The following is a 24,145-nucleotide window of genomic DNA, read 5'->3' as shown; positions in this document are numbered from 1 at the left end:
ATACCCTCCACTTGGTTTGTCTTTTCATTCACACCATTTCCTTTATCCACAGCCTGCTAAATCAGCATGTGAATTGCGGTGTTTATTTTTTCCTTCTTTTAAGAAAGGGCTGGTAACAAAGATCGCTTAGAATCTGAGAAATCTCTGCCAGCCAAGCCTCAACCATAAGAAGCATATAAATTGGGGCTGCATTAACAGCTTTTAGCCTTGTTGATCAAACAGTCCAAGATTAACAAACCAGCCCGACAGCGACTATTACCTGCAGAAGTGTGCTTGAATTTTTCACTCTTCTTCTTCCTCCATTTCCACGGCTTAAATAGCCTTCCAAGAGTGGCAAATTTGCTTCTTCTTCTGATTGGAGGTGTGTGTGTCCCAGGTACTAGAGAATCTGAACGCATTGCAGCCAGTCTTTCCACTTCCTCTGCTGCATTTTCCGCAAGAAAAGGAGAAAGAAACAAAATAAAAAAGTGAAATGGGTATTTTAATAAATTATCAGAGAACCACACAGATGGTAAATTTTTTCCATGGTTACAGAAACTACTAAAAAAGGGAAAAAAAGCATTATCTTTATTATTTTAACTTCATTTTCTTCTAATTGAACTCATGCTCTGTTACAAAGATCTGTATTAACAATAGGATTCAAGAGAAATTTGCATGAACTAATACTGACCAAGGGCAAGGATTACAACCCCTTGATATTATCACTGTGTTCACTGAAACTGTCTGGGTTCCGAAAGGGCCTACACCAGAGATTTCCTAGTGAAAAGGCGTTCAGAATCCAGAAGGTTCCTCTCAGTCCTATGTTTCTGCCAACCCAATCCCCTCCTTTTAAGTCTTTAAAACTAGAGACTTGGAGAACTTTAACACAGTCCACAGTCAGGGCTGAATTCTCTAAGGAGAGGCTATAGTCTTTCACTGAACTTCTGTTGTTAAAAGAAAAAAAAAGAAAATCTGCAGTCATTACATTGTAATGCATCAAGGAAGACTCAGTACTTAAACAAACCAACAGACAAATCTGAAGAATTTAAATTACCCTCCCTCACTGCAAGAGAAACCTGGGGGTTGTCACTTGGCACATTTATATTGCATGTTATTTCTTGAGGATATCATACACCAATCCATAAAAGGCCTATGAGAAGACCTAGGAAAATACTGACCTGTTAGTCTGCCCCTAGTCCCTGTAAAAGTTATGGAGAAGATTACTCTGAGATATATTGAAAAGCATGTAACAAAGAAAGCCATCATCAGGCACAGTCAACAGTATCATTTGTCAAGGAAGGTCAAATCTGATCTCCTTCTAGGATAAGGCCATCCACTTGCTAGATGAAAGGAAGGTGGTGGATGCAGTCTTTCTAGACTTCAATGGGATCTGGAGCATTGGGCAATCATCAGGGTAATGAAATTCAACAAGGGTATACACTGGGTCCTGCACATGGGATGGAGCAATGCCAGACAAGGGAACAGACTGGGAAATAAGTGGCTGGAGAGCAGCTCAGCAGAGAGGGACAAGGGGGTGTCAGTGACAGCAAGCTCAGTGTGAGCAGCACTGTGCCTGGCAGCCAAGGGGCAAAGCACATTTTGGGGTGCAGTAAGCACAGTACAGCCAGCTGGCCAAAAGAAGCGATTATCCCACTACTGGGCCAGCACTGATGGAGCATCACACTGGATATTGGAGTTCTGGGCTTCATAGTATAAAAAGGTTGTTGAAGTACTTGAAAGTGCCTGAAAGAGGCATCTAAGTTGGTAACAGGGCTGGAAGGCATGTAGTGTGGGGAGGGGTGCAGGACACCTGACCTCCTCCATATGGGACAGCACGAGAAGCCTTCATTGCTCTTTGCATCTCCCTGAAGAGAGGAATAAAAAAAAAAAGGGAGTCTAAAAGGGAGACGCCGGGCTCTGCACCTTCCTGGTAACCAGCAGCAGACATGCAGGAACAACATAGGCTGGTTCAGACTGGGAAACATTAGGAAACCTGTCTGTATGAAAAGTTCTGTTGAGAATGATCCAACACTGGAACAAGTTTCCTAGAAAAGTGGTACATTCCCCATGCCTGTCAGTGTTCAAGAGGCATTGGATAATGTGCTCAATAATGTGCTGTATCGTCTGTGAGCTCTGGAACGTTCAGGCGGATGGACTAATTGATCTCTGATGGTCCCTTCCAACTGAACTGTTCTGTCATTTCCCAGCCCCGTGTTGTAATGCAGCACTGCCAGGAAAACAGAGGAGAATGGTTTGCAAAAAGGCAGGCTAGATTACTAAAGGCAGGACACAGATCTTCACTGACACCATTCTGAAGTCAGCAGCTCAGTGTTTTCATTCTGCCAGCAGTATTTAAGGATTAACCTCAGTCATGAGCACAAGCTCTGGAGCCTCAACAAGAACAGAGCTCTGAAGGGATGAACACACCTACGCCATAGAACAAACCAGAGATTTTAGCTGTCAAATTCTTGTGCATCTCAATGGAAAATTTTGAAAGGCTTTAAGTGTGCCAAATTTAGGTTAGCTTCTGTGGAAACCCAGAGAGATGCCTCTAGCATGAAGGAAATCCCATTATCAGATCTCTAAACTAAAATATTATTTGAGCTTTTCAGGTTTTTTTCAAGGAAGTTGCTTATTTTGTTCTTGCTTATTTTTTTTTTAACATTGGCAACACAATTCTCCTTCTTGCAAAATATCACTGCCAGATACAGCCGCTTTTAAGTTTTTTGAGAAAAGACACGGGCTAAAGGGACAGAGAGCCAAGATGTATAACTGGAATTGGTAAAAAACAACTGTTCTTTGGGGCAATGGAGAGAAACAGACACCTCTGAGAACTTCTTTTTTTTTTTTTTCAAGAGAGGAAAAAAAGGTAGTCTGGTCAAACATTTCATTCTGTTTCAGCTCTTCATATTGTGCCTAACTGCCTAGAGAAATCCCTGCTTATACGGACAACCCATTACAAGGTACTGTCCTATGGAGGAATAGGACATGCTGCATCAAGGCTGCAAGTCACCAGGCTATGCTGAACACACATTATTGTGAAGGTAGAAAGAAGAAACTGGGTATTTCCTTATGCTTCCTGATTTCTCCGGGACATGCAGAGCTTCAAAAACCTGCAAGGGGTATATATAGATCAACTTACTCTATATGCAGATCCAAAGAGAGCACATCTTTCCCCATCTCCTCTATTTTTAAGATGCTTCTAGTTATAAAGAGCACAAGACTATGCTGTGATCCACTGCTGGGATTTTATACAGATGCTGCTAAAAGCAGTGGGCTGGTACTGTCTTTGCTGTCCTGCTTGAGCTACAAGGGGTGTAGGAGCAACGCACTGAACAAACTAGAAATGACAGACTACTGCTGCTGAATTAGGCTTTCTGCTACATAAATCCACAGTTGAAATATAATGAAATTCCTCCTGCTGCTTGCCCTCTCTCCCATGGCCCTCACTGAGACAACATTTCTGCTACCAAAGTAACCTACAGTAACTAAACGTCAGAGATGCAAAGCTCTTTGAGAGTTGGAACTAGTTACTGCTTCCAAGGCCATTTCCAGGTGAAATGACATCCCTTAAAAATCTTATTTCATATAGCACATTCTCTGTGCTGCACACTAGCTGTGCTCTCACTGCCCCCAGGAAGTTTCTCCTGCTGAGAGTAAACTAGCATGGATTCACCATCAGGCAACACAAATACTAGAGTCAAAAGGAATTTACCCATAGGGGTGGGTTCTTTAAAAGCCAAACAGTGTCAAAACCAGTTCCATGTTTTGACTGCTGTTCTGTGAATTTCAGTATTTTATCCTACATGGATCTGCTCCAGGAGCCTTGCTGGGCTCTCGGTCAGCCATGAAGAGATGATGTGGCCCTTCTCCTTCATCCTCTCCAAACACACACAGCTCTGATCTAATGCAAATAACAGCTCTTCTTTCCCCTTTCATTCCTGTTTTTCAGAAGGACTACCTCTTTTTTTTTTTTTTTTTTCTCCCTATGCAAAATACTCTCAAGAGCGATGCTAATTCAAAGCATAATAATCACTGGCTAGGAACGAAGCACATTAGCATAAAGCCATGACAGTTTTAATACAGCAAGAATAAAACCAGACCATGATGCAAGAAGCAAAAGCCAGATTTGAGTATTCATTTTCTGCTACATCTTTCCTTTGAGTTGGCCAGGTTTCTCTGCCTTTTTGACTCCTAATGACTATTGACTATCTGTGGGCTGTGACACCCACTGCTGACAGCAGGCTCTGTGGGCTGGTTTCACACCCTTGCTGTTCCCAAAAGAGGTGGTACTTGCACACATGTAAACCATTCCAGGCCTAAGCATTTTTTGCCTTCAGAGAGAAGGGCAGTCCCATCTTGAACAGTTTGCTGAATTAGGAAAAGGAAGTGGTGCGTCCATTGGTGTCACACTGGAGTCACACTGCTGAGGTCTTGTCTTTTGCTTTAGCATCACAAATGTGATGATTACAGGTTACTTTTGATGCTGATTCTCTGTGCTTTTGGGAACTTGTTCTGATTTACTGCAGACCCGCAAGAGAGATCTTGCAGAAAAACAGGATACTGGTACCTGCACTCATGGCAAGAGGGTGATGCTCTCCTCTCTCACTTCCTTCTGTCCCAACTGTCATCCCAAAATAGCAATGGGGAAACTAAATAAGAGATTGGGTTTTTGTTTTTTTTTTTTGCTTGTGAAACAGTTCTTAAGATTGCACTGTAAACTTCAAGACATATGAAGTTTACATAGATTGGAGGGCTTAAGCAAGACCTGTGATGCTAATTAAAAAAAATCAAAAATAATTTGTGATTTAAAAGAAATGTTGCCAAAATGATTAAAACATACTTCCGAGACCTAAAAAAGCTACAAGGTCTGAAAGCTGATTTCTTTCCCTATTTTTTTTTCTTCTCATTTTGCAGATAACCTTTATTTTGATTATTTTTTAAAATAAAGCTACTTTAAGTTTTGCTGGTTGAAACATATTGCATGAATGCCTGATGGAGAAAACTAGCAAGTCATGGAAAAGCATTGTGAAAAGCACTTCTTCACAACAGTCAATTTCCAGCCTTAGGAAAAAGAGGCCTGGCCAAGTTGGACATGTTCTGTGTGTTCTTATGAACTTCCCACATCTTTCATTAGGACACTGATTTCTAGAAGGTCCAGTGAGAAATATAAACATCACGTATTTTCTTGCTTTGAGCAGTGTAGGAGGCAGTTCTAGGTCCTCTCAAAGAAAACACACTGTACACAGTTCTGTCAGAGAACAAATTCTGTCATTCCAGTGTCTGTCTGGGAATCACAGCCTCTATTAATGCTGCCAATATATAACAGTCCAGGTTCCATCTTAGAAAAGCCACTTTTTCCCATTCAGGTACGCAGCAATTTTGGAAGCCCACCTATTCCATCTGTGATCTTGAAGATTTCCTTCCCTGCTTGTAATCACACCCTTTTCTCATTGACCATTTCTAATCATCATTGCTCATACTCAGTTATATTGATGTCTTAACAGGCATTTCACAAAGTTAGATTTTAAGCCTTCCTAGTAAACACCAATATCTACATTGTGCTTTCTGTTATATTTATACAAATCTCCATTAATAGCCTGGAAATGATCTTGGTCCTACATATGCAAATGAGTAAAAATGCCATTCATTTAAGGATAATACTTGCATATACATTAAAAAAACCAAAAACCATAACACTTATTCCCAATCCACAGCCAAACAGTCCTTATTCTACAGATTAATTTCCAAGCATTCACTGTTTTGAGGTTTCTTTTATACTCCACATACTGAGCATTTCCCACTTTAAAGTGCACAGACTTTTCTCTAAAACCTCTGTTCTACCATAAAGTGGAAGGGCAATGTCTTTTTGAAATAACAGGAAATTTGAACGACTACTCTGATTGCTGAGCACTGACACCTTCTCTTTACCTGAACAGGAACACTTTCAATTAAAAAAACCAAAACAAAATAACACCTTGTTTTTCTTCCAGCAAAATGGTTCATTTTCTGCTCTTCTATTATCACCTGTACTGTTATTTCTCTTTAATTTCCCTCCGCACCTGGAATTAATTTTCAGCAGCCCTCCTGTTACTATTTGAATTACCCATTTAAACTTTCCCTAACTTCTCAACGAAAGACAAGGCATGGCGTACAGCAGACTGAAGGCACTCTTGCCAGACGGGGATGATTAGCTCTTTGGTTGACAACAGCTCCCACTGGAAGTCTGCATTTGTAATGCCACTGGCTGGGCTGGCACAGTGGGTTTATGAGCCATGAAGTGACTGTCAGTAGCGTTTCTTTGCATGCTAAGTAGCACTCCCCCTTTCTAAAGCACTGCCAATTATTACCGCTCCCCAGGTGTGCCATCACTCTACACTGCGTGTGTAAACTGAATCTCTTACCATTCGTGTTTGCCCATTTCAGCACAGGTATCAGACCATCGTACAGCTCTGCTCTCTGCTGTGATCCCTCTACCTCAGTGTTTATATTTCTCTTGGAATAGAAGCACAATGAACAGCTTCAGAAGTCCAATCCCTTTAGGACCCTGCTTCCGACTTCCCCACACTTTGACGTAAGACGTTAATTATTCATGCCGATTGCAATCTGAAAGCCATTTTTTAGCCTTTGCAAACTATACTGTAGTGTAGGTTACACTATAAATAGGTCTTTATTGGTATGAAATCTCTCAAAACACCACGCATTTCCCTTATTTTAAGATAATGCGCGGAATTTTGGCTTGCAACAAAAGCGCTTTATCAGGTTATGTCATTAATAGCTACATAATTGCTGTAATTATAGAAAATAAGGATCGTTGCATTTCACTGATCTCAGCTGTTTTGTCTTTGCTTTATTGCTCTCATTACTCACTGCATTTCCCACCTCCTAAGTGTTTATTACATATAGATTTAGAGCTACGTTCAACAAACAGTGCTGCAGCTCCTTGCTTTTGAGTGCCTGGATGTAGGAGCAGAACCCACAGACCTCTTTTGGGCACACAATATGTAGAGACTCAGCTGCTCCAAAAGGGGACTAGGAGCAGCCACAAGGAGTGCAGCACAACCAAATGGCAGCCAAGAGAAAAAAAGCACCAGCACAAGTAAACCTGAGTTCTTAGGCCTAAATGGAAGCAATTCCACACATCCCAGGAATACGTGCTTTGTTAAGAAGCTTCAGCTTGAAAGGAAGGGGAATTCTACCCATCCTAAATGGAAAAGAGAGGAGAATGATAGTTTGTGCTCTAGAGGAAGAATAATGAGATAGGAAGAACTTATTGTTGGAACAGACAGAACATTTATTTGGGAGACAGGAGAATCACAAGGCCATTTCTTTCATCCTCCTGTGAAAGTCCAAGCCCATGTTCCCAACATTTCCTTGGGAACACCAGTGGACTTTGTACTGCGATGGATGGGAGAGTATTTCCCATCTCTCCTACTGAATTACTGTGAAGATGAACTCAAGACCTACTGGGTTTGAAAGAAAGAATGAGTGGAAGCATGGCTCCCAATAGTCAGGGTGGTCATCCGTGAGCAAAAAGACTCTTCTCCCAAGAGTGTTTTAGCACGTGAAGAGCTAAGCAGATTCTAAGCACAAGCAGATCAGGAGCTGGACGAGTGCACATTCAATCCATTTAGCTTCTGAGACTGAAAACCAACTGTTCAGAAGGTGGAATCACACTGCCTACTAAACCATGCACATAATATTAAAAATACTACTTTTTAAACCTTCTTAGAAAGTAATTTGCAAAGTTTACAAGGCGAATAAATCTCTCAACACCAAAAAGTTCAAAGGAGAATGCTGAGCATGATTCACACAGGACTATCTGCAATCCAAGGCTCTACACTGTGCACCAAAAGAAATGTTATAAGGCAACGCTGCTGTAGTGGTGTTGGTGACCCTCATCTTACTTAAAACTTGGCAACACCAGTAACTGATCTAATGCCTGGTGGTAGGACTGTAAACAATGGCACAGGGCTGCCTCTGTACAGATGCTTGTGCTGTTAAACACAAGAGGCAGTCCTAACCACTTCTGAGTCATCCTGTAGCTCATCAAACACAGAGTTAAGTCTCATTAATTGTAACTCAAATTCTTCTCCAAACTCAATGCTATGGAAGCAGAGAAGCTGCCTTCCTCCAGGCAAGTCTTCAATCCACACAACAAGAAAACAGCACAGAAATCCATGTACCTTCAACTCTAAAATGTATTCCAGTGAAGAACTAGTTCATATTTTTACACATTTTGATTCAGTGAAGGCCTTGCAACTGATTAAAGTGTCTTCTTGGAGGAGCTGGTAATAACATTTTTGTGGTTGGATTTCTCTCTTATACCAGCCTGACTTGCAAATTCTGTAGAGCTGCAAAATATAAAAGGAATCCAAGAAAAGAGTGTGTTCCATGGAGGCCTGAAGGCTTGTTGCTACATTTTGCTAGTTGCCATTTGGGCAGAGGCAGACACAGCACAGCATCTTTCACTGCTCCCTGTACAATGGGAGTCAGTGGGAAGTTCTCCCTATGCAAAGTGCTCAGCCTTTCCACAAAAAAACTGCTAGTGCTAAAGGCTGGCTGTTTATTTTGAGAAAGTCTAGAAAAAATATTTTAAGTGCTTCTAATTTTGTAGGAGACTTTCTGATCAAGTGAACGATTTCTGATCTTTGTCTTCTGAAGTTCTTAAGAATAGGAATATCCAATAATTTAATTTGTCTTACTAAAGATGTGCACTTTAAAAGGCCATCTAAATTTGTTACTGATTTTTATGTTTCCTTAATAGTCATATTCATGCTCATTATAAGTGTGCATTTGGTATAATTACTCTTTTCCTCTTGGCCAACTCCCTGTAACTTCTTTAAAGAACAGAAATAGATGTTGCTTTCTCCCAAGAGATTCAGTATAGAGTTTACAAGGAAATGGTTTGAACTTTCTAGCTCTTAAAGGCAGGTAACTCGTTCTTTCTCTTCTGGCCATTAAAGTAATTAAACGCTTCATTTTTTACTTTTATGGTGATACTAGTAGGATGGCACCACTGAGTTTAGAAGATTTAACATTTGTAATGCTGTTCCCAGGGTGGAATTACTTCCAATAAGATGATATGAGAATAAATATGAGTATTAACAAAACAAAAATCTGTAAGAGCCTAGCAAAAAAATTAAGGAAGAAAAGTCAATAGAGACAGCTTGTATCCACACATCCATGTTCAAGAATTAAAAGGACTTTCATTACCTGAAAATAGCTACATACGGTTTTCTCTGATTGACGTTAGAATAGGAATTCCTTTATTGATTCAAATGATGGTTAGTTTAGACTTTTGGCTGAGGTGAAATTTCTGTTTAGGCCCTCATGGTAAAGACTTGAGTTTCAGAGCTGAATACTCAAAAGGGAGAAAACGCCGACAGCTCCTTTAAAGTCATGAATAAAGCATGCTGGTTTGCTGGCTAAAATATGTGACGTATTTCTGTGTGGATTTCATAACAGTGATTTCACTTTTTTCACTTTTTTTTTTTTAGCATCTAGGATGTCTCATGATTGCTGAGATCCGTGGGGTATTTCTCCTGCCCCACAGATTCTGAGGAAAGGCTCTGAGTTTTGTTTATTCTGACTATAGTGGACCATATAAGGCTATTTATCCTGCCTTTAAAACGATGGAGCTGATCAAGTTATCAAGTTGCTTATACCTACCTAAGAAACATTACAGTCAAGGATAGGATCTATGCACATAGCTTGAAGTTCATGAATAATTCCAGGTCCAGAAACCAGAAATAGCTCAGAAAATGAGAAAGAGTTTAAATCACAGCAAAGGGAAAAAATACCTCAAGGAGTCAAGAAAACATTAACACTGAAAAACCTACTGAAATAGTTCCATCAATTTTATGCCTGGTAATAATGGTTGCAGAAACACACGAAACACTGACCATACCAAACTAAAAGGCAAAGGTCACAAGTAGTAGGTTACCTTACCAAGCCATCTAGTGACTGGATGATCATCTTGGGGACTAGGATCATATTTTGTCCTCAGATCGGTCAAAATTTGGCAAATGAAGAAAAAATAGAGCCCTCTGCTCTTTCCTTGTGATGATCATGTTAATGAGAAAGCAGGGAAAAGAGGAAGGAAGATGAACTTCATTATGTGTGATCCTTCCCATATGGGGCTCGGACATGTTGACTGCATGCTAAAACCTGCCTCTTTATTGAGGTCAGAGGATTTCACTGTCCAAAGCTAAGGGCATGCTAAAATTCACATACAGAAAAAACAAATCGGTGGAGAAGACTTTACACTTTGGTCTTAATGGGTGCTTTCATTTGTAGCGATGGGAATGGCCCCTTTCTGTGGTGGTTGAGAGAAACCAAAGGCATCTTGCGTGCCACGAATTGAGTGGAACATCTCAGAGGCACACTGGAGTGTGCCTATGAAGAGCCACTTGACCACAAAATTGGCAGCAAAATTCGTTTTGCAGTATCATGAAGGTAACTGCAGCAGGCATCTGCATAAGATTTCATTTCAATACAGAAATAAGATAAAAGCCAACCAGAACACGACATTCATTACAGTAAAACACTTATCTTGTTTTTACCCTTTCACTGCTGGCAGTGGACAAATAACAAACTGATGAAATCTGTCTTCCCTAACTGCTGAAGGTTTCCTCTTAAATTTATCAAGATTCTGCTGCAAGGCAGATATTTAACAAAAAGAAAAGAAAGCTTTTGGCAATTTCAGTTGCCTCTGTTCATGTAACTCAATGGGGCACAATACTCTCAACTTTGGGTACCAGTCTCTTTTGGACCAAGTGTTTGTACAACAAAGTACCAGGGACTCCTTTCTATCAAGTCAAATGTCAGATTGTGAAGAAAGCTGAGCAAACTGGCATATACACCATTTCAACTAAGCTGGAGTCTTTGCCACACACACTTGGTTTTCAAAAACCTCTTTACTTAAACAGCATTTGTTTTAGATTCACAAGCAAGAGATTGGCCACAACCACGACATCTGGCCAAGAATCTCGAGCTTTACAAGGTTTGTGGTGATTAGGAGGAAACAAACTAAGAAAGGACAAAACAGATATGCTTAAAGATACCTATGGACAAACATATACAAATAGAGACTGGTAAACAAAAAATGCAATAATAATGCACAAAAATTAAATAAATTAACTGTTGTAGAGGGCGAAGAACATCATCATCTTTGTCTACAAAACACAGGCAATAGCTGTATTAGCTCAAATCAGCTCATTTCTAAAATTACCACCCATCTTCATACGGAATTTATCTTACCTGCAATTTTAATTTTTACTTTTTGTACTTATCACAGAGATCACTTTGTAAAGGAGGTTGAGGGTGAAAAACTGACAAAAGAAAACGAACTCAAATAAAAGCAATCCTGAAGTGTCTTTCTCACACTCTTGTGTAATGCTAGAAAATGTATTATTGAACTGACAATCACCTTGCAGCTTACTGAACTGGCTGCTCTGCCAACTTGATATGAATACAGAGCGATCGATCAGTCGATTGTAACTGCAGGATCCCTGCATCTTCTATTAGGCTGATGGGTTTCCATGCACAGCATAAGGAGAATGAAGTTTGCATGATGATAGAAATGCACAGAAAGTCAATTCTACATTAGCAACTCGAGCACTTTCCTAGAGTTGAACAATGCAGACAAAATGCAGCCTGTATTTCATTGAGACATACAAGAAGGAGAAGAGAAAAAACACCTTAATCTCAGCTTGTTTACACTTGCCACTTAGGGAGAGTCTTTGAGGGAAGGGAAGCTACATAACCAAACCTCATGAGTCCCTCCCTGCTTTCTCTATTAGGTATTGTGCCTAACTACCTCCAACCTCTGCTGGAGGACTCAAAGACTGGCATCCAGAAACAGACAGGCAGAAATTGCTCTTCTCAATTCAGATGTTGGAACGGGAACTAAATCCCTTCTTCAGCACCACAGCAGACAGCTGGAACTCAGCTTCCAACTCATGGCTATAAACCAGCAAACAATTACCTTGGGGCTGTAAATACTGATGAAAACTTCAGTCATCTCACTCTTCTATTTCTCAGTTGGGCATGCTTCAGACTCAAATAGCCTAAGATACATACAAGTCTCTGCACCTGGCTTTTACTTCTGTCTGAACCCAGATTTCAAGGCTATTTAATGAATAAAGCAGGTGTGCTAGTATAAGGAGAGCATCCTGCTTTGCTGGTGCACGGGAGGAAGAGTTCAAGATTTCAGCATTAAAAAAACCAAAACAAAACAACAAAACCCACAGCACTGGTGCTACAATAGCATTTGAATATCAGAAATGTCAAAGTAGCTGCACCCAATGGATGTGTAAAGAGACAAAGCCAGTGCCACAATCCTTATGACATGGACTAATGATATTAGGAACCATGGATATGGTCTGTGTGGATGTGAATACATGGGTCACAAATACTTCAGAGACGCTGTCTAATACATGGCCTGTGAATGCAGTCGACCATAGTGGCATTCTGAGACCCGGTTCATTTGCTGGGATGTAGTTAATGACTAGTCTACTTATTTAACATCTCAGTTACATTCAAGACTTCTAACCAACACTTCCATCCGTTGAAATGACCTGACAGCTCTACTATCTACCTCATCTTGATTAAACTGGACCAAAAGCCAGGGAAGTCATGGAGAGACGACCGTGACAAGATCAGACATTACCTTGTTCCTTCCCCCAATCCTTCCTGAGACATTACGACAAGAAGCAACAGACAAGTAGAGATTCACATCACCTCACAAGAGCCAAAAAAAAAAAAAAGAGGGGACAGTTTTTCAGCTCATAGCGATGTCAAGAATATCATTACTTTTCCTTAAACATACAAATTAAATTCACAAAGGAAAATGTGGGGCCTCCAAGTACATCCCAGCCTTCACCTCTTAGCAGCTTTGCTGCATCCATCTAGAGAATGAAAAATGTCACAGCACTCTCCACGTTCTAAGAAAGCGATTGCTAATTCCAGACCAGACTGCACACTTGACCACCATATAGTTTGGTGTTTCCCTTCAGTTGCTCCTGTGCCCTGATGCTGGGTGATGTGTTTGGGATGACGTGTGAGACGTGGCACCATCAACTTACCAGCCTACAACCACATACAGTAACTCTCGGACATCCCAGCAGAGCATTAGCAAGGTGGTATCATACACACTTACACTGAAATTGTTTTGGCAAATGAGTGGTTGAATAAGATGGCACCAAAAGGAAGCTGAATGTTGTCTTATTACAAGCAAGACAATCTTAGGTGATACAGAGGAAGAGCTGCGCGTTTACTACAAGCCACTGAAATGGATCAAGAAATAAACTCATGCACTACAACAATACCTCTATTGCTGAGGTAATATCCTGTGTGATAACATTATATACAACAGTATACTTGAAAGAATAGGTTTTGTTCATTAGTCAAGGAACTCATAAGTGAACCCTGTCATAATGTGGTATTAGCTATTTCCAAGCAGAGGCAGAAGCTATTATAATAGCATGAACTGATACAAAATAGCACCAGTTGCAAATTGAAAATATGAAACAAAAAGAGAAGAAAAGAAAAGCGCTGCTGTGACAGAACACTGATTTGGAGTCTCTGTTCCGATCGCTTCCCCACATAACCAATATTTTCCTGCTTCTGGCTGTGACTGGCAGTGATGTTATTAATGATCAGAATTCTAGAAATTGATTTTAATTGATTTTAATTCAAAAAAATTGATCTCTAAAAATTTCATTTACTTCTGAAGAATCCCAATTCTTTCTCTTAAAAAGAGAAAGAAGCCACCTAGGCAAACCAGTATTTAAAAAAAAAAACATTTCTAAGTGAGTAAGGAATGCACTCAGACAAGAAAAAACCACAGAAGAGGAAATTAACTGCACACATGGGCAGGGATCAGAGCGCAAAATAGGACAGAGGGATCACGTAAAAAGATGCAGAACGCCAGGCTACTTTGGGCAGGTTGATATCAGATGGTCCCAAATGCTCTGATAACAGCAGAGCAAGCAGAGTCTGCCCTTCCATTACATGTGCCTCCCCCTGCACTTTGCCCCTTTATTACACACTGCCTTCTCTTTAAGACTGAAGAGCTTGCAGCCCTTTGCAGTTTAACAAATAGCTTTGTATTATATTGCTGACATATTTACCTTGATACAGAAGATCTAAAACTAGACATATTATTCAGAAATACAATAAATACCTAGAAAAGATCGTAATTGTTAAGTATAGCAAATGCTGTACTGCTTTCATCGCTCTCACAGGCATTTTGTTTCCTTTTTCCAGACTGCCCGTAAGGAACCAATCTTTCTGTTGCGTATTCAGTGTTAACCTGACGTTTATATTTAAGAAGCTTACATATCCCAGTACTTTCAACTTGGTTCTCTGAATAGAGGATAGGGTGGTAAGATGCTTTCAAATGATGGCAATGGAGCTATGAGCTTAAAGAAAGAGAGAAATCAACTAGAAGAGATGGGGCTGAAACATGCCAGTTGCCTGCACTCTAAGGACAACAGGGATTGCTGTGGCCTCTTATCAGCGTTTATATGTCAACACTGTGTAATAAAAACAAAAGGAATTTGAGCCATTGTGAGCAATTCCATCTTTTTTTGTTGTTGTTATTTTTAAATTTTCTCACATTAATGATACAGCCCAGAAGACGCTGCTTACATTTCTCCCATAGTAACACAGGCATTTTCATCCTAAAACACAGGACGGTCATGGGTTTATGTAAGCTTGATTTAATCACAGAATCAGAACATCCTGAGTTGGAAGGAACCCATAAAGATCACTGAGTCCAGCTACTGGCTCCACACAGGACCACCAAAAATCAGACCATATGTCTGAGAGAGTTGTTCAGATGCTTCCTGAACTCTGACAAACTCGGTGCCGTGACCAGTGCCCTAGGGAGGCTGTTTCAGTGCCTGATCACTCTCTGATGAAGAACCTTTTCCAGATATCCAGCCTGACCCTTCCCTGATGCAGTTTCATGCTGTTCTCTCGCATTCTATCGCTGGTCATCAGAAAAAGGAGATCAGCACTGCCCTTCCACTTCCCTTGTGAGGAAGCCATAGACTGCACTGAGGTCTATGTTGAGCTGAACAAACCAAGGGACCCCAGTCTCTCCTTATACATCTTCCCCTCTAGGCCCTCCACCATCTTTATGGCTCTCCTTTGTATACTCTCCAATAGTTTTACGCCCTTTTTGTACAGTGGTGCCTAAAATTGCACATGGTACTGAAGGTGAGGCTGCACAGCACAGCATAGAGTGGGACAAACACTTCCCTTGACAGGCTAAGAATGCCATGCTTGATGCAAGCCAAGATACAGTTGGCCATCCTGGCTACCTGGGCACACTGCTGACTCATGTTCAACTTGCTGTTGACCAAGATCCCCAAATCTCATTCAGCAGGGCTTCTCTCCAGCATCTTACTCCCTGTACGGTCAGGGTTGCCCCCTTCCAGGTGGAAAATAATGGCCCTTGCTCTTCTTAAACTTCACGCAGTTGGGGATTGCACAGCTCTCTCATTTATCTAGATCTCTCTGTAAGACCTCTCCAGTCTTGATGGAGTCAACAGCTCCTCCTAGTTTAATATTGCCTGCCAACTTAACCAAAATACCTTCTACTCCTACATCCAAGCCATTCATGAAGACATTAAAGAGAACTGGCCCTAAAATGGAGTGCTGGCCCTAAAATGGAGCGCTGCTAATAACTAGCTGCTAGCCTGATGTAACTCCATCACTATTATAACCCTTTGGGCCTGACCCATCAGCCAACTGCTCACCAGCTGCATTATGTTTTTGCCTAGGTGTCTGCTGGACGTTTTGTCCAGAAGGATACTGTGAAAAACAGTATCAAAAAACTTCACTGAAATCCAAAAAGACAACATCAACCTTGGTCAACTAGATGGGTGATCTTTTCATAAAAGAAAATTAAGTCAGTTAAACTGGATCTTCCTTTCACGAACCCATGTTGACTGTGACCAATGACCACACTGTCCTTCAGACATTTTTCAGTAACTCCTAGCATGATTTTTTCCATGATTTTACTAGGCATTGAAGTAAGAGTGACAGGCTGACAGGCCTGTAATTACCAGGGTCTTCCTTTTTGCTTTTCTCATAAATTAAAACAATGTTAGCCAGCTTTCAGTCAACTGGTATGTCTCCAGATTCCCAAGACCATTGAAAAATAACTGAGAGAAGATAACTGAGAAAGGTCATGCAATGAAATTGGCCCTCTGAGTACCTTGTGATGAATTCCATCAGATCCCTTAAACTTATATACATCCAGATGAAACAGAAAATCCTGCAGAAGTTCAGCATTGGCTGTGCATTGATTGTCACCACAGTCACGTTCCTCCACCCTGGGGCACCTGATATTGCATACAGCCTTTTCACCCATACTCTCACTTACCCAAGTGAACTATCTATAATTCTACCTACACATTTCTCATTGTTTTGGTCAATAGTGTAAACTATATTTGGGCCAAGGCATCTTCTAGGGCTCTCTCAGACAATCCCAGAGCTCTCCTGGGTGACTACCAGTGCAACCCTCTTGGCAAAATGCCCCTCACCATTCACAGCATGTACACACATGGAGTACACAGCTGCTTTACTCTGGAGACAGACATTTTTGCCACAGACACACGAGCAGCTCATGGACTTGTCCCCATGTGTCATGAAGCTCCTGGAAGGATGGCCATATGAAGAGAATGAAGCTCGTGCTCACTGCAAGCTTCCTAAGGTGAAGGACTGATCCCACTGCGTCAGTGAAGATGGTAAACTGAGTAAAGATCACACCTTTCTTACTAGAAATAAACATTTATCTCATCCTACAAAATGCTGAGGGCACTCATCTTTCAGAGCAGAAAGTGATGCTGGTGGGGGCAAGGTGCACTGTCAGACTCCTGGCACCACTGGTGTGCAGAAAATGTCTGCTCAACTGCATCAGGTTCCTTTGCCACAGCATCACATTCATCTCAAACACTACAGAGTTCAACTTACAAAAATAAACCTAGTTTATTTTATGATCTGTGTTGTCAAGCAGACATATTTCACCCTACAGTGAAAGGCTCATGCCTTTTTTTTCCCCCTCTCTTTAAGGTAACTATCCCTCAGAGACTAAAGACACACACTGCATAATTACATGGGCTGTTGTAACCCCAAGCATGTTTTTCAGCTTCCTACACTTCACAGCAGGACCAGGTGTGCTGGTTTTCTTTTCTTCTTATCCATTCTGTGAGGTTTACTTTTTTTATTCTCCGAAATATTTTAGGAGATAGAACAGGGACAATTGTAAATGACTGCAATGCCTCATAGCCACACACTGCACATGCTCTGGAGGTGGTAATGGAAGAGCAGCTACTGTTGGATATAATGTGAGAATTAGTGAAGAAAAACTTACATTTATACACAGCTCTTGCAAGGACTATTGCTTTTCTAGAAGATAACTATTTCATTTAATAGTTACTTTTGTGGGAAGCAAAATAATCACCTCAGAGACAGTCTCTTAAGAGATGATAAAGTAAATGTTCTCAAATTTTCTAATTGAAAACAATAGCAGAAAGTCTTGTCTTCATGATAGTAAAAATCACTTTTCTCTGTGCACTCTTCTCCCTCTGCTCCAATACACAGTTACGTAACTGCTTTCCACTTGAGATTTCTTGCCACATCCTCTGCACAAAAACCAGTAGTAACCCACTTCACTTACTCATATCTTTTCAGGGTACTTTCTACTCTCAACAGTTTTCTCACCACAGTAAAGATGTATCTAAACAGACATTCAGAACCAGGCTCAGACATCTGCAAGAGGCCAAGATTTAGATTCAGTCTATGAAAAATCCAGCCACTGTGTTCTCCCTTTATTTGTCCCCATAACTACTGTTCCCTTGCTCATAAGCATGTCACCTTCAGTGGCCCAGCAGCACCACAGCCCTCCCAGAGGCCTCTGACATCACAGTGTGTTTAGAAGTACTTTGTACATATGAGGTGATGGTTAGCATCGCACACACTCAGTGCATCTGGATCTCTTCTAGTTCAGGCTCCCCGTTGTCTAGAAGTTTATAATCCACCTTCCCATGTTTACATTCGGACAGCATTTTCATCCCCCTCCATACCTGTGGTAGTTTCAAAATACCTCCACTTCTGTTGTCCTCCCAGTTCTTGCCCTTCTTGGGACTTCTGTAACTCCTCACCCAGCTTCTCCCAGCATTTCCCTCCCAGCACTCCAGCAGCATTCAGCGCTCAGTGCAGATTGCTCTTCTATTCCTTGGGGTGTCTCATGCCTTTGTATATTTGACCTCTCTCTCTCAGTTCAGCCTACCATGTCTGATTGCCTTGTTGACATTCTGCCCTGGATATTCTACGGCCGCTCAGACTTCACAGGATGAAACCAAACACCTCGCTCTTCCCTCACAAGGAGAAATTTCTGCTGCAACACCATTTCTGCTCACCGAAGTTTTCAGTACTGATGCCTTATACACCCCTCTCTGTTTTCTATTTTCTGACTAACTTGGCATTAAATGCAACTGTGACTTTCAGTGTGATGGCTAAAACATTTCCCATCTCCATTGGCATGCTTGTAACCTCCGACTCCTCTCTGAGCTTTTCCCTTTTCATTTTTTACTTCATCATAATGCTGCATCCACACCGTCCCTTCATCCTTACTTCAGGGAGTCCATCTGCATGTCCAAATTCCTTCAGCAACTTCTCTCCAAATTAAATGACCTCCCTTTGAAGATACCATAGGACTCAGCGCCTGCCTCCAGCATTTCCTTTGGGTGCACTGCTATCTCTTCTGCTCTCATCTTGTGCCTTTTGCTAGATAGGTTAGTGGCCTTAGAATGATTTTGTCTTTTTCAGTATGAATTTTCCTTCCCCAGTTTTGTCAATGCTGAGAAAGCAGAGTAAAATCATGACTAGAATCCAGGATTCACAACTAGATTTGGAAGGTATTTCAGCATTAAATCAATAGTACTCCACTGGCTTGCCTATACTTTAAGGATTGAATCCTGGTCTTTGTATGTAGTACCAGAAAATGGAATAATTGCCTAGGTTGTAGGAGCTACAACCTGGTCTATGAACATAGCTGCAGGCCTGAAACCTATCTAAACTATATAAAGATTTGGATAGGACAGTGAAGTTGGCAATGATGGAAAAAGGTGTGCATTTCTGTTAACAGGAAGAACTAAGCTATCCCCTCTTTTGGTATCTTCAGGCTATACAACTTCATGGACACCCAGATATCCCTTCTTGCTTTTCCATACAGGATATGGAATATCCATGGATACCCCTTATCTTTCCTGCTGATACCACAATCACATCATAATTTCAGTTCATAGATAATCCTTTCCCTCCAAACTTCTATGTCTAGAACTGGTACCAACCAGGGAGATACCAGCCTGAAAAACGATTAGGTCAGAGTCGAGCCAGCAAACCTGAGACTACAGTTTCCTTACTTTCTAATATAAACTAACAGCTGTGTATGCTGGTGGAAAGGAAAGCAGTGAGGTTGTATTGTTATTACATCCTTTTAAAATGATGACCATGAAAGTTATTTGCATGGAGGTGAATGAAATCCTACGCCACAGAATGAGGAGGTGGAGATGGGTGGATGAGATGCTCTGGAAGACTGGTGGCTGAAGCCTCCATGCCCTATTCTTTGTCTCTCTGGGGTTGCTTGATTATCCCCTTCCAGGAGGCATACTCTCCCCTCAGATTACCTAACAGTTTGAAGCTAAACGATCAAACAAAAAAAAGGAAGTAAAGTTCTTAAATGTATATCTATTAGTCTGTTTGTAAGCATCCATGTACATAGATATTCCACTAAAAGGGAGGAAAGCAATGCTGCTTTCTTACTGTGCTAAGATTTAAACCAAAGGGTTGAAAGAAAAAAAATAGCAAAAGACATAGATGCAGTCGACTTTTAGATCAATTCAATTAATCTAGGAGAGCATATTCTTAATAAATGGCTTCATTTGCTTTTAAGGATAAATAATCTATGCTAACAGCATGAAGCACCTGCTGCTGCTGTGCATAGCTCTTCATTTAGTATCCGTGGGGCTTACTGTCACCAGCAGCACATAAGAGGAAAGAAAATACTCAACATTTTGTATAGCATTCATCAGATTCTTCATTTTGCTGTAGTGGCATAGGCAGTAAGAGTGCTTAACCCACTGTGGGTTTCCAGGCTTCCCAGGGTGTCTGCACCCTTTACACTGAAAGCAATTTTGTTCTGCTTTAGCTGTGGTTTAATCCAAGAAAAACTATCTTAATGCTGATCCTGAAGAGACACGAGCAAAACCACAGTCACTTAATTAAACTGTAAACCTGTAGTTGACAACAGACCATTAGATTCCAAACAGTATTTCCTTCTTTTGCACTAAGCAAATCCTGCCAGATTTGGTTAAATAAAATGTGTGACAATCAGTTTCAGAGACAAAAACTGAAAAATGAAGTGCCAACAACTGCTGAGAAGCCTCAGCTCAGAAAATAATAATTTCATATTCACATTTCTCACCAAAAAAGCCTTTCCCTGACCTTCAGAATACGAGATCCGCCTACTCCATCAGTTAGGGAGCTCTAAAGCAAGCGCCTTCGATCCCAAGTAACATGAAAAACCACACAGCAAGACAAAGTAATACAACATCGAACAGGAATGTAGGTAACATCTGCGAGGCTGGTTTTTGCCTGAATGCTTTTATCCTTCTTTTAGTTCTCAGTTTCACCTAATTGCTGACTTTGGCAAAATCCGAATAATTTGTCATCGTTGACTTCAAATATTGGCATTCACAAAACCATAAAAAGCACATACGTACCTCTAGCAACACCTGCGATCGATTATACCGTCACTCTCTGAATACCCTCTGGAGATTTTGCTCAGTCCCAAAAGGAGAGGGGGAAGGGATGAGAACAGTTGTCTGATGAAGAACACTGTATTAACTCCAATAAAAATATGATTTTCCCCACGCGTTTGACAGCATGGTGAAAATCATGCTAGCCGGATTCCATGCAAAGCAGTCCTTCCAAACACTGAGTTGAGTCAAGCAAACTCTACTGCAGCACGATGAGGAAAAAGTTGATGTATCAAGGCAGAAACCCCAATCTAAAATTCAAGGGAATGGTAACAAAACAGAATCAATACACACAGCAATTTCTATAGCAACTGGGGAAAAAAAAAAAAAAAAAAAAGGAAAAAAAAAAAAGAGTTGGCTCCTTAACTGCTAGCACAAAGCTTCTGTGGCAAATTAGGGGACCTGTCCCTACTGGCACTCCTCTGATCGACACGCTGAATCGATGCCCAGTGCGTTCCTCCCGCGCTCGCTCTCCTGCTTCCCCGGGCTCTGTGCAGGGCACGCCACGATCCCAGGCTGCGAGCGGAGCGCACACAAGCACACACGCGCAGCCCATGCCAGCACACATGCTCCTGCTCGCTCCTACACCCACAGCATCTCCGCACTCACCGTCACGGGCTTCCTCCCCGCGACTGCAGTTGCTGCAAATGTGTTTGATCTCCTTGCCTATGTGACAGTGTAGCACGAACGAGACATTGCTGTTAGTGGCGGGCTCCTTCAGTGGCTTCATCCTCACTAGATAGAAAGCATTCTTTTTAGGTTTCTCTCCGCTCATGCCTGAAACAGAGCCCTGCCCGCTGCCAGGAGAAGGAAAAGCCAGCATCCCAGGCTGCCTGGCGCGCGTGCAAGCCGCCATCCGCTCGCTCTTGCCTTGGTGCTCATCTGCCACACGCCACAGGGATCACGGGGAGGGCTAGGGGAGAGGGGAGGCGGGCGGCAGCAGACGGCAGCGCTCCCCTGCTCGGCTGCCCCCCACGACCCTGCTGCTCCACCAATCCAGCCAGGCTGGGCTGGAGGATGCTCCGTGTCCCCTCCACGCTGTGAGCATCCTCCCTTCGCTCCCCTCCTCCCGTTCCCTGTCTCTGCTCTGGCAGCCCCTCCCCAGGTCTCCAGGCAGGATGCATGAGCACTAGTGCAGCCCGTTCCACAGTTATCAATATTTTATACACCAAGAGCCAGCCTGCCAGCTGGCAGAGGGCTGTGCCCCCCGGCCCCACATGAGGCTTTGGCAGGCCTGGGTGCTGCAGCCAGCTCCTCTCCTCTAAATCCCTTCTACCTTTTCTCCTTGCTTCTTTTTTAAAGCCAGAGGAGAGCCTCTGCCTGCTCCTGTCCTGTATGTGGCTTGCAGTGACAGCTATTGACGGCAGCTGGCACTGCCCGAGGACGTCTGAACAGGACCACTCTCCCTCACACTGAGACTGAGCAGCACGCAGGGTTTGGAGCTCATCATGCACACCCCTTTCTTTGCCTCTAGCCCAAGACACAGAAGCCCAAGGAGCAGCCAGACAGCCCTGGGTGCATGCACTCATGTCTGGGTGCTTTCATGGCTCCCGCAGCCTGAAGGGAATTGTAACCTCTGATCAGATGCCTTCCTGATCACCTGCTGCCCACATGCCCCAAAGCACACCCTCTTTCCATAGAAGAGCAAACAGCCTGAGCTGCCCATCCTGTTGGAGCTGAAGCTCAGGAAAGAGCCTGTGACTCAAGGATGAGGGGGCAGGAGAACACAAGGGACAGGATGCCTGCTTCCTGCAGGCTTTGGGGAGGAAAGCCCAAAGAGGTGGTAACCTCAGCTATTTTGCTAGCTGTTACAGTAACATGAGTACTGTTGCTTTAAATCTTCAGCAAGCTATCTGTTTGGCAAGCACAGAGCCGAGAGTGCAATTGGGGCAGGCAAAACAAGGTAAAACGACACCATTCCCCTTATTTTTAGCCTTTTTTCCATGCTAGAAGAAATCAACTAATTCCACAATTCTTTGCCCTTTTCACACCTTGTTGCCACATTTTCTCTAACAAGAGGCTACAAAGGCTCTGATCCTCCTCAGCTGCATGTGAAGCAGGCAGTGCAAATTCTGCCTAAAAGATGGAGCAGAAACTTAAGGATTCAGTGCCTGCTTTTCCATTTTCTCAAATGCACACACACACACACACAAGATGCATGCAATGAAACCACTGACCTACTTGTTCTGCGTCATTCTGATGCAGGTCCAACTTCTCACCTGGCACTACAGGGAGCTGAAGCCTTGAGATGTCACACAGCAAGAACTGCGAGCCTTCACTCTCCTCAGCAGCTCTCACAAATGAGACGAGGTGCTGCGAGGGCTTCATACCGTTCGCTAAGCCATGCAAAGCATCCTGCACATTGTGCTATGGTTAGGCTCATGTTGAATGGAGTCAGGTGCCTCGGGTTAAGCACTGCCCTGAAGGACTTGATTTTGCATGGTTGTTCATCTAAAATTCTCACCAGTTTCATATTTAAGTGTGAGGAGAACAGGAAATGCAGCACCACTGAGGAGCAAGCAGATGAATTCCTGAAGTGTGCATCTCACGTAGCTGCAAGTTAATGCTCTGAGAAGCTGTCCCTTTGAATGTTTGATGCTGAGACAGTGTTTGCTCAATTGTATGTTTGGAAAGAAAAAGCTGAGAACAATCTGATCCCCTACCAGTCACACAGCAGTTTGGTCACTCACAGTGGATTCCCCTCTAACTTAATTGTTGCCTTTGAGAACACCCGTGATTCAGAAAATAATTAGCTAAGCAGAAGACATGGCCTGCCAGAATTCACCTCCTGAACTTCCTCGGAATTCAGTGCTGCCTGTCATGGGCACCCAGCACTGCTGTGCTAGGGAAATGCATCAGGAAAGGAATGCAAATTCCAACATCAGCTTCCCTGCATTTTGGAAATGCTGTCTTCTGGGCAGTACTGGGGTGCTCTGCGTCACCTGTTTTAGGAAAGGAAACTACAGTGATATGTTCAGCAGAGCTGGATACCAGCTAAGCTGGTTTTCAGAGGCAAATGGCCTTGTGCTTAAGGAACAGGGTAGGACTCGGGGCATGAAAAACTGGGTCAGACCATCAGTTTTTTTGCAGTCTCCTTCTGTGACCTTGGACAAATTACTCACATTGTCTTGACATCTCAGCTCCTTTGCTAAAGAGCAGCCATATCAATATTTCTGCTTCTCAGACCAATTCTATGAAATCACACTGCAAGGTGCTCTGAAAGTATTTGCATATGAAAGGGAAGGAACAAAAACTATTCAAATACTGCTCTCCAGAAGGAAACAAAAACACTTTCCATTAGGCTAAGTGTGAATGGTTCACACAGTTTG

General features: G+C 42.3%; 1 protein-coding gene across 1 annotated transcript in view; it reads right to left on the bottom strand.

Annotated features, from left to right (window-relative positions):
* The window catches only part of PHACTR1 (phosphatase and actin regulator 1), a 140,532-nt gene extending 118,860 nt beyond the window's left edge, over nucleotides 1-21,672 (bottom strand). Inside the window, 2 exon segments of the mRNA XM_042809000.1 lie at nucleotides 260-424; nucleotides 21,426-21,672. Of these exon segments, the coding sequence (XP_042664934.1) occupies nucleotides 260-424; nucleotides 21,426-21,672 (412 nt within the window).
* Between the last annotated feature and the right edge of the window lie 2,473 nt (nucleotides 21,673-24,145).

The sequence above is a fragment of the Centrocercus urophasianus genome, unplaced genomic scaffold (assembly GCF_019232065.1).
Source record: "Centrocercus urophasianus isolate 14NV4802_14NV808 unplaced genomic scaffold, USGS_Curo_1.0 seq_11, whole genome shotgun sequence".
Lineage (NCBI taxonomy): Eukaryota > Metazoa > Chordata > Aves > Galliformes > Phasianidae > Centrocercus > Centrocercus urophasianus.
Note: the sequence above shows the minus strand (reverse complement) of the source record. Positions and strands in the feature narration are given on the sequence as shown.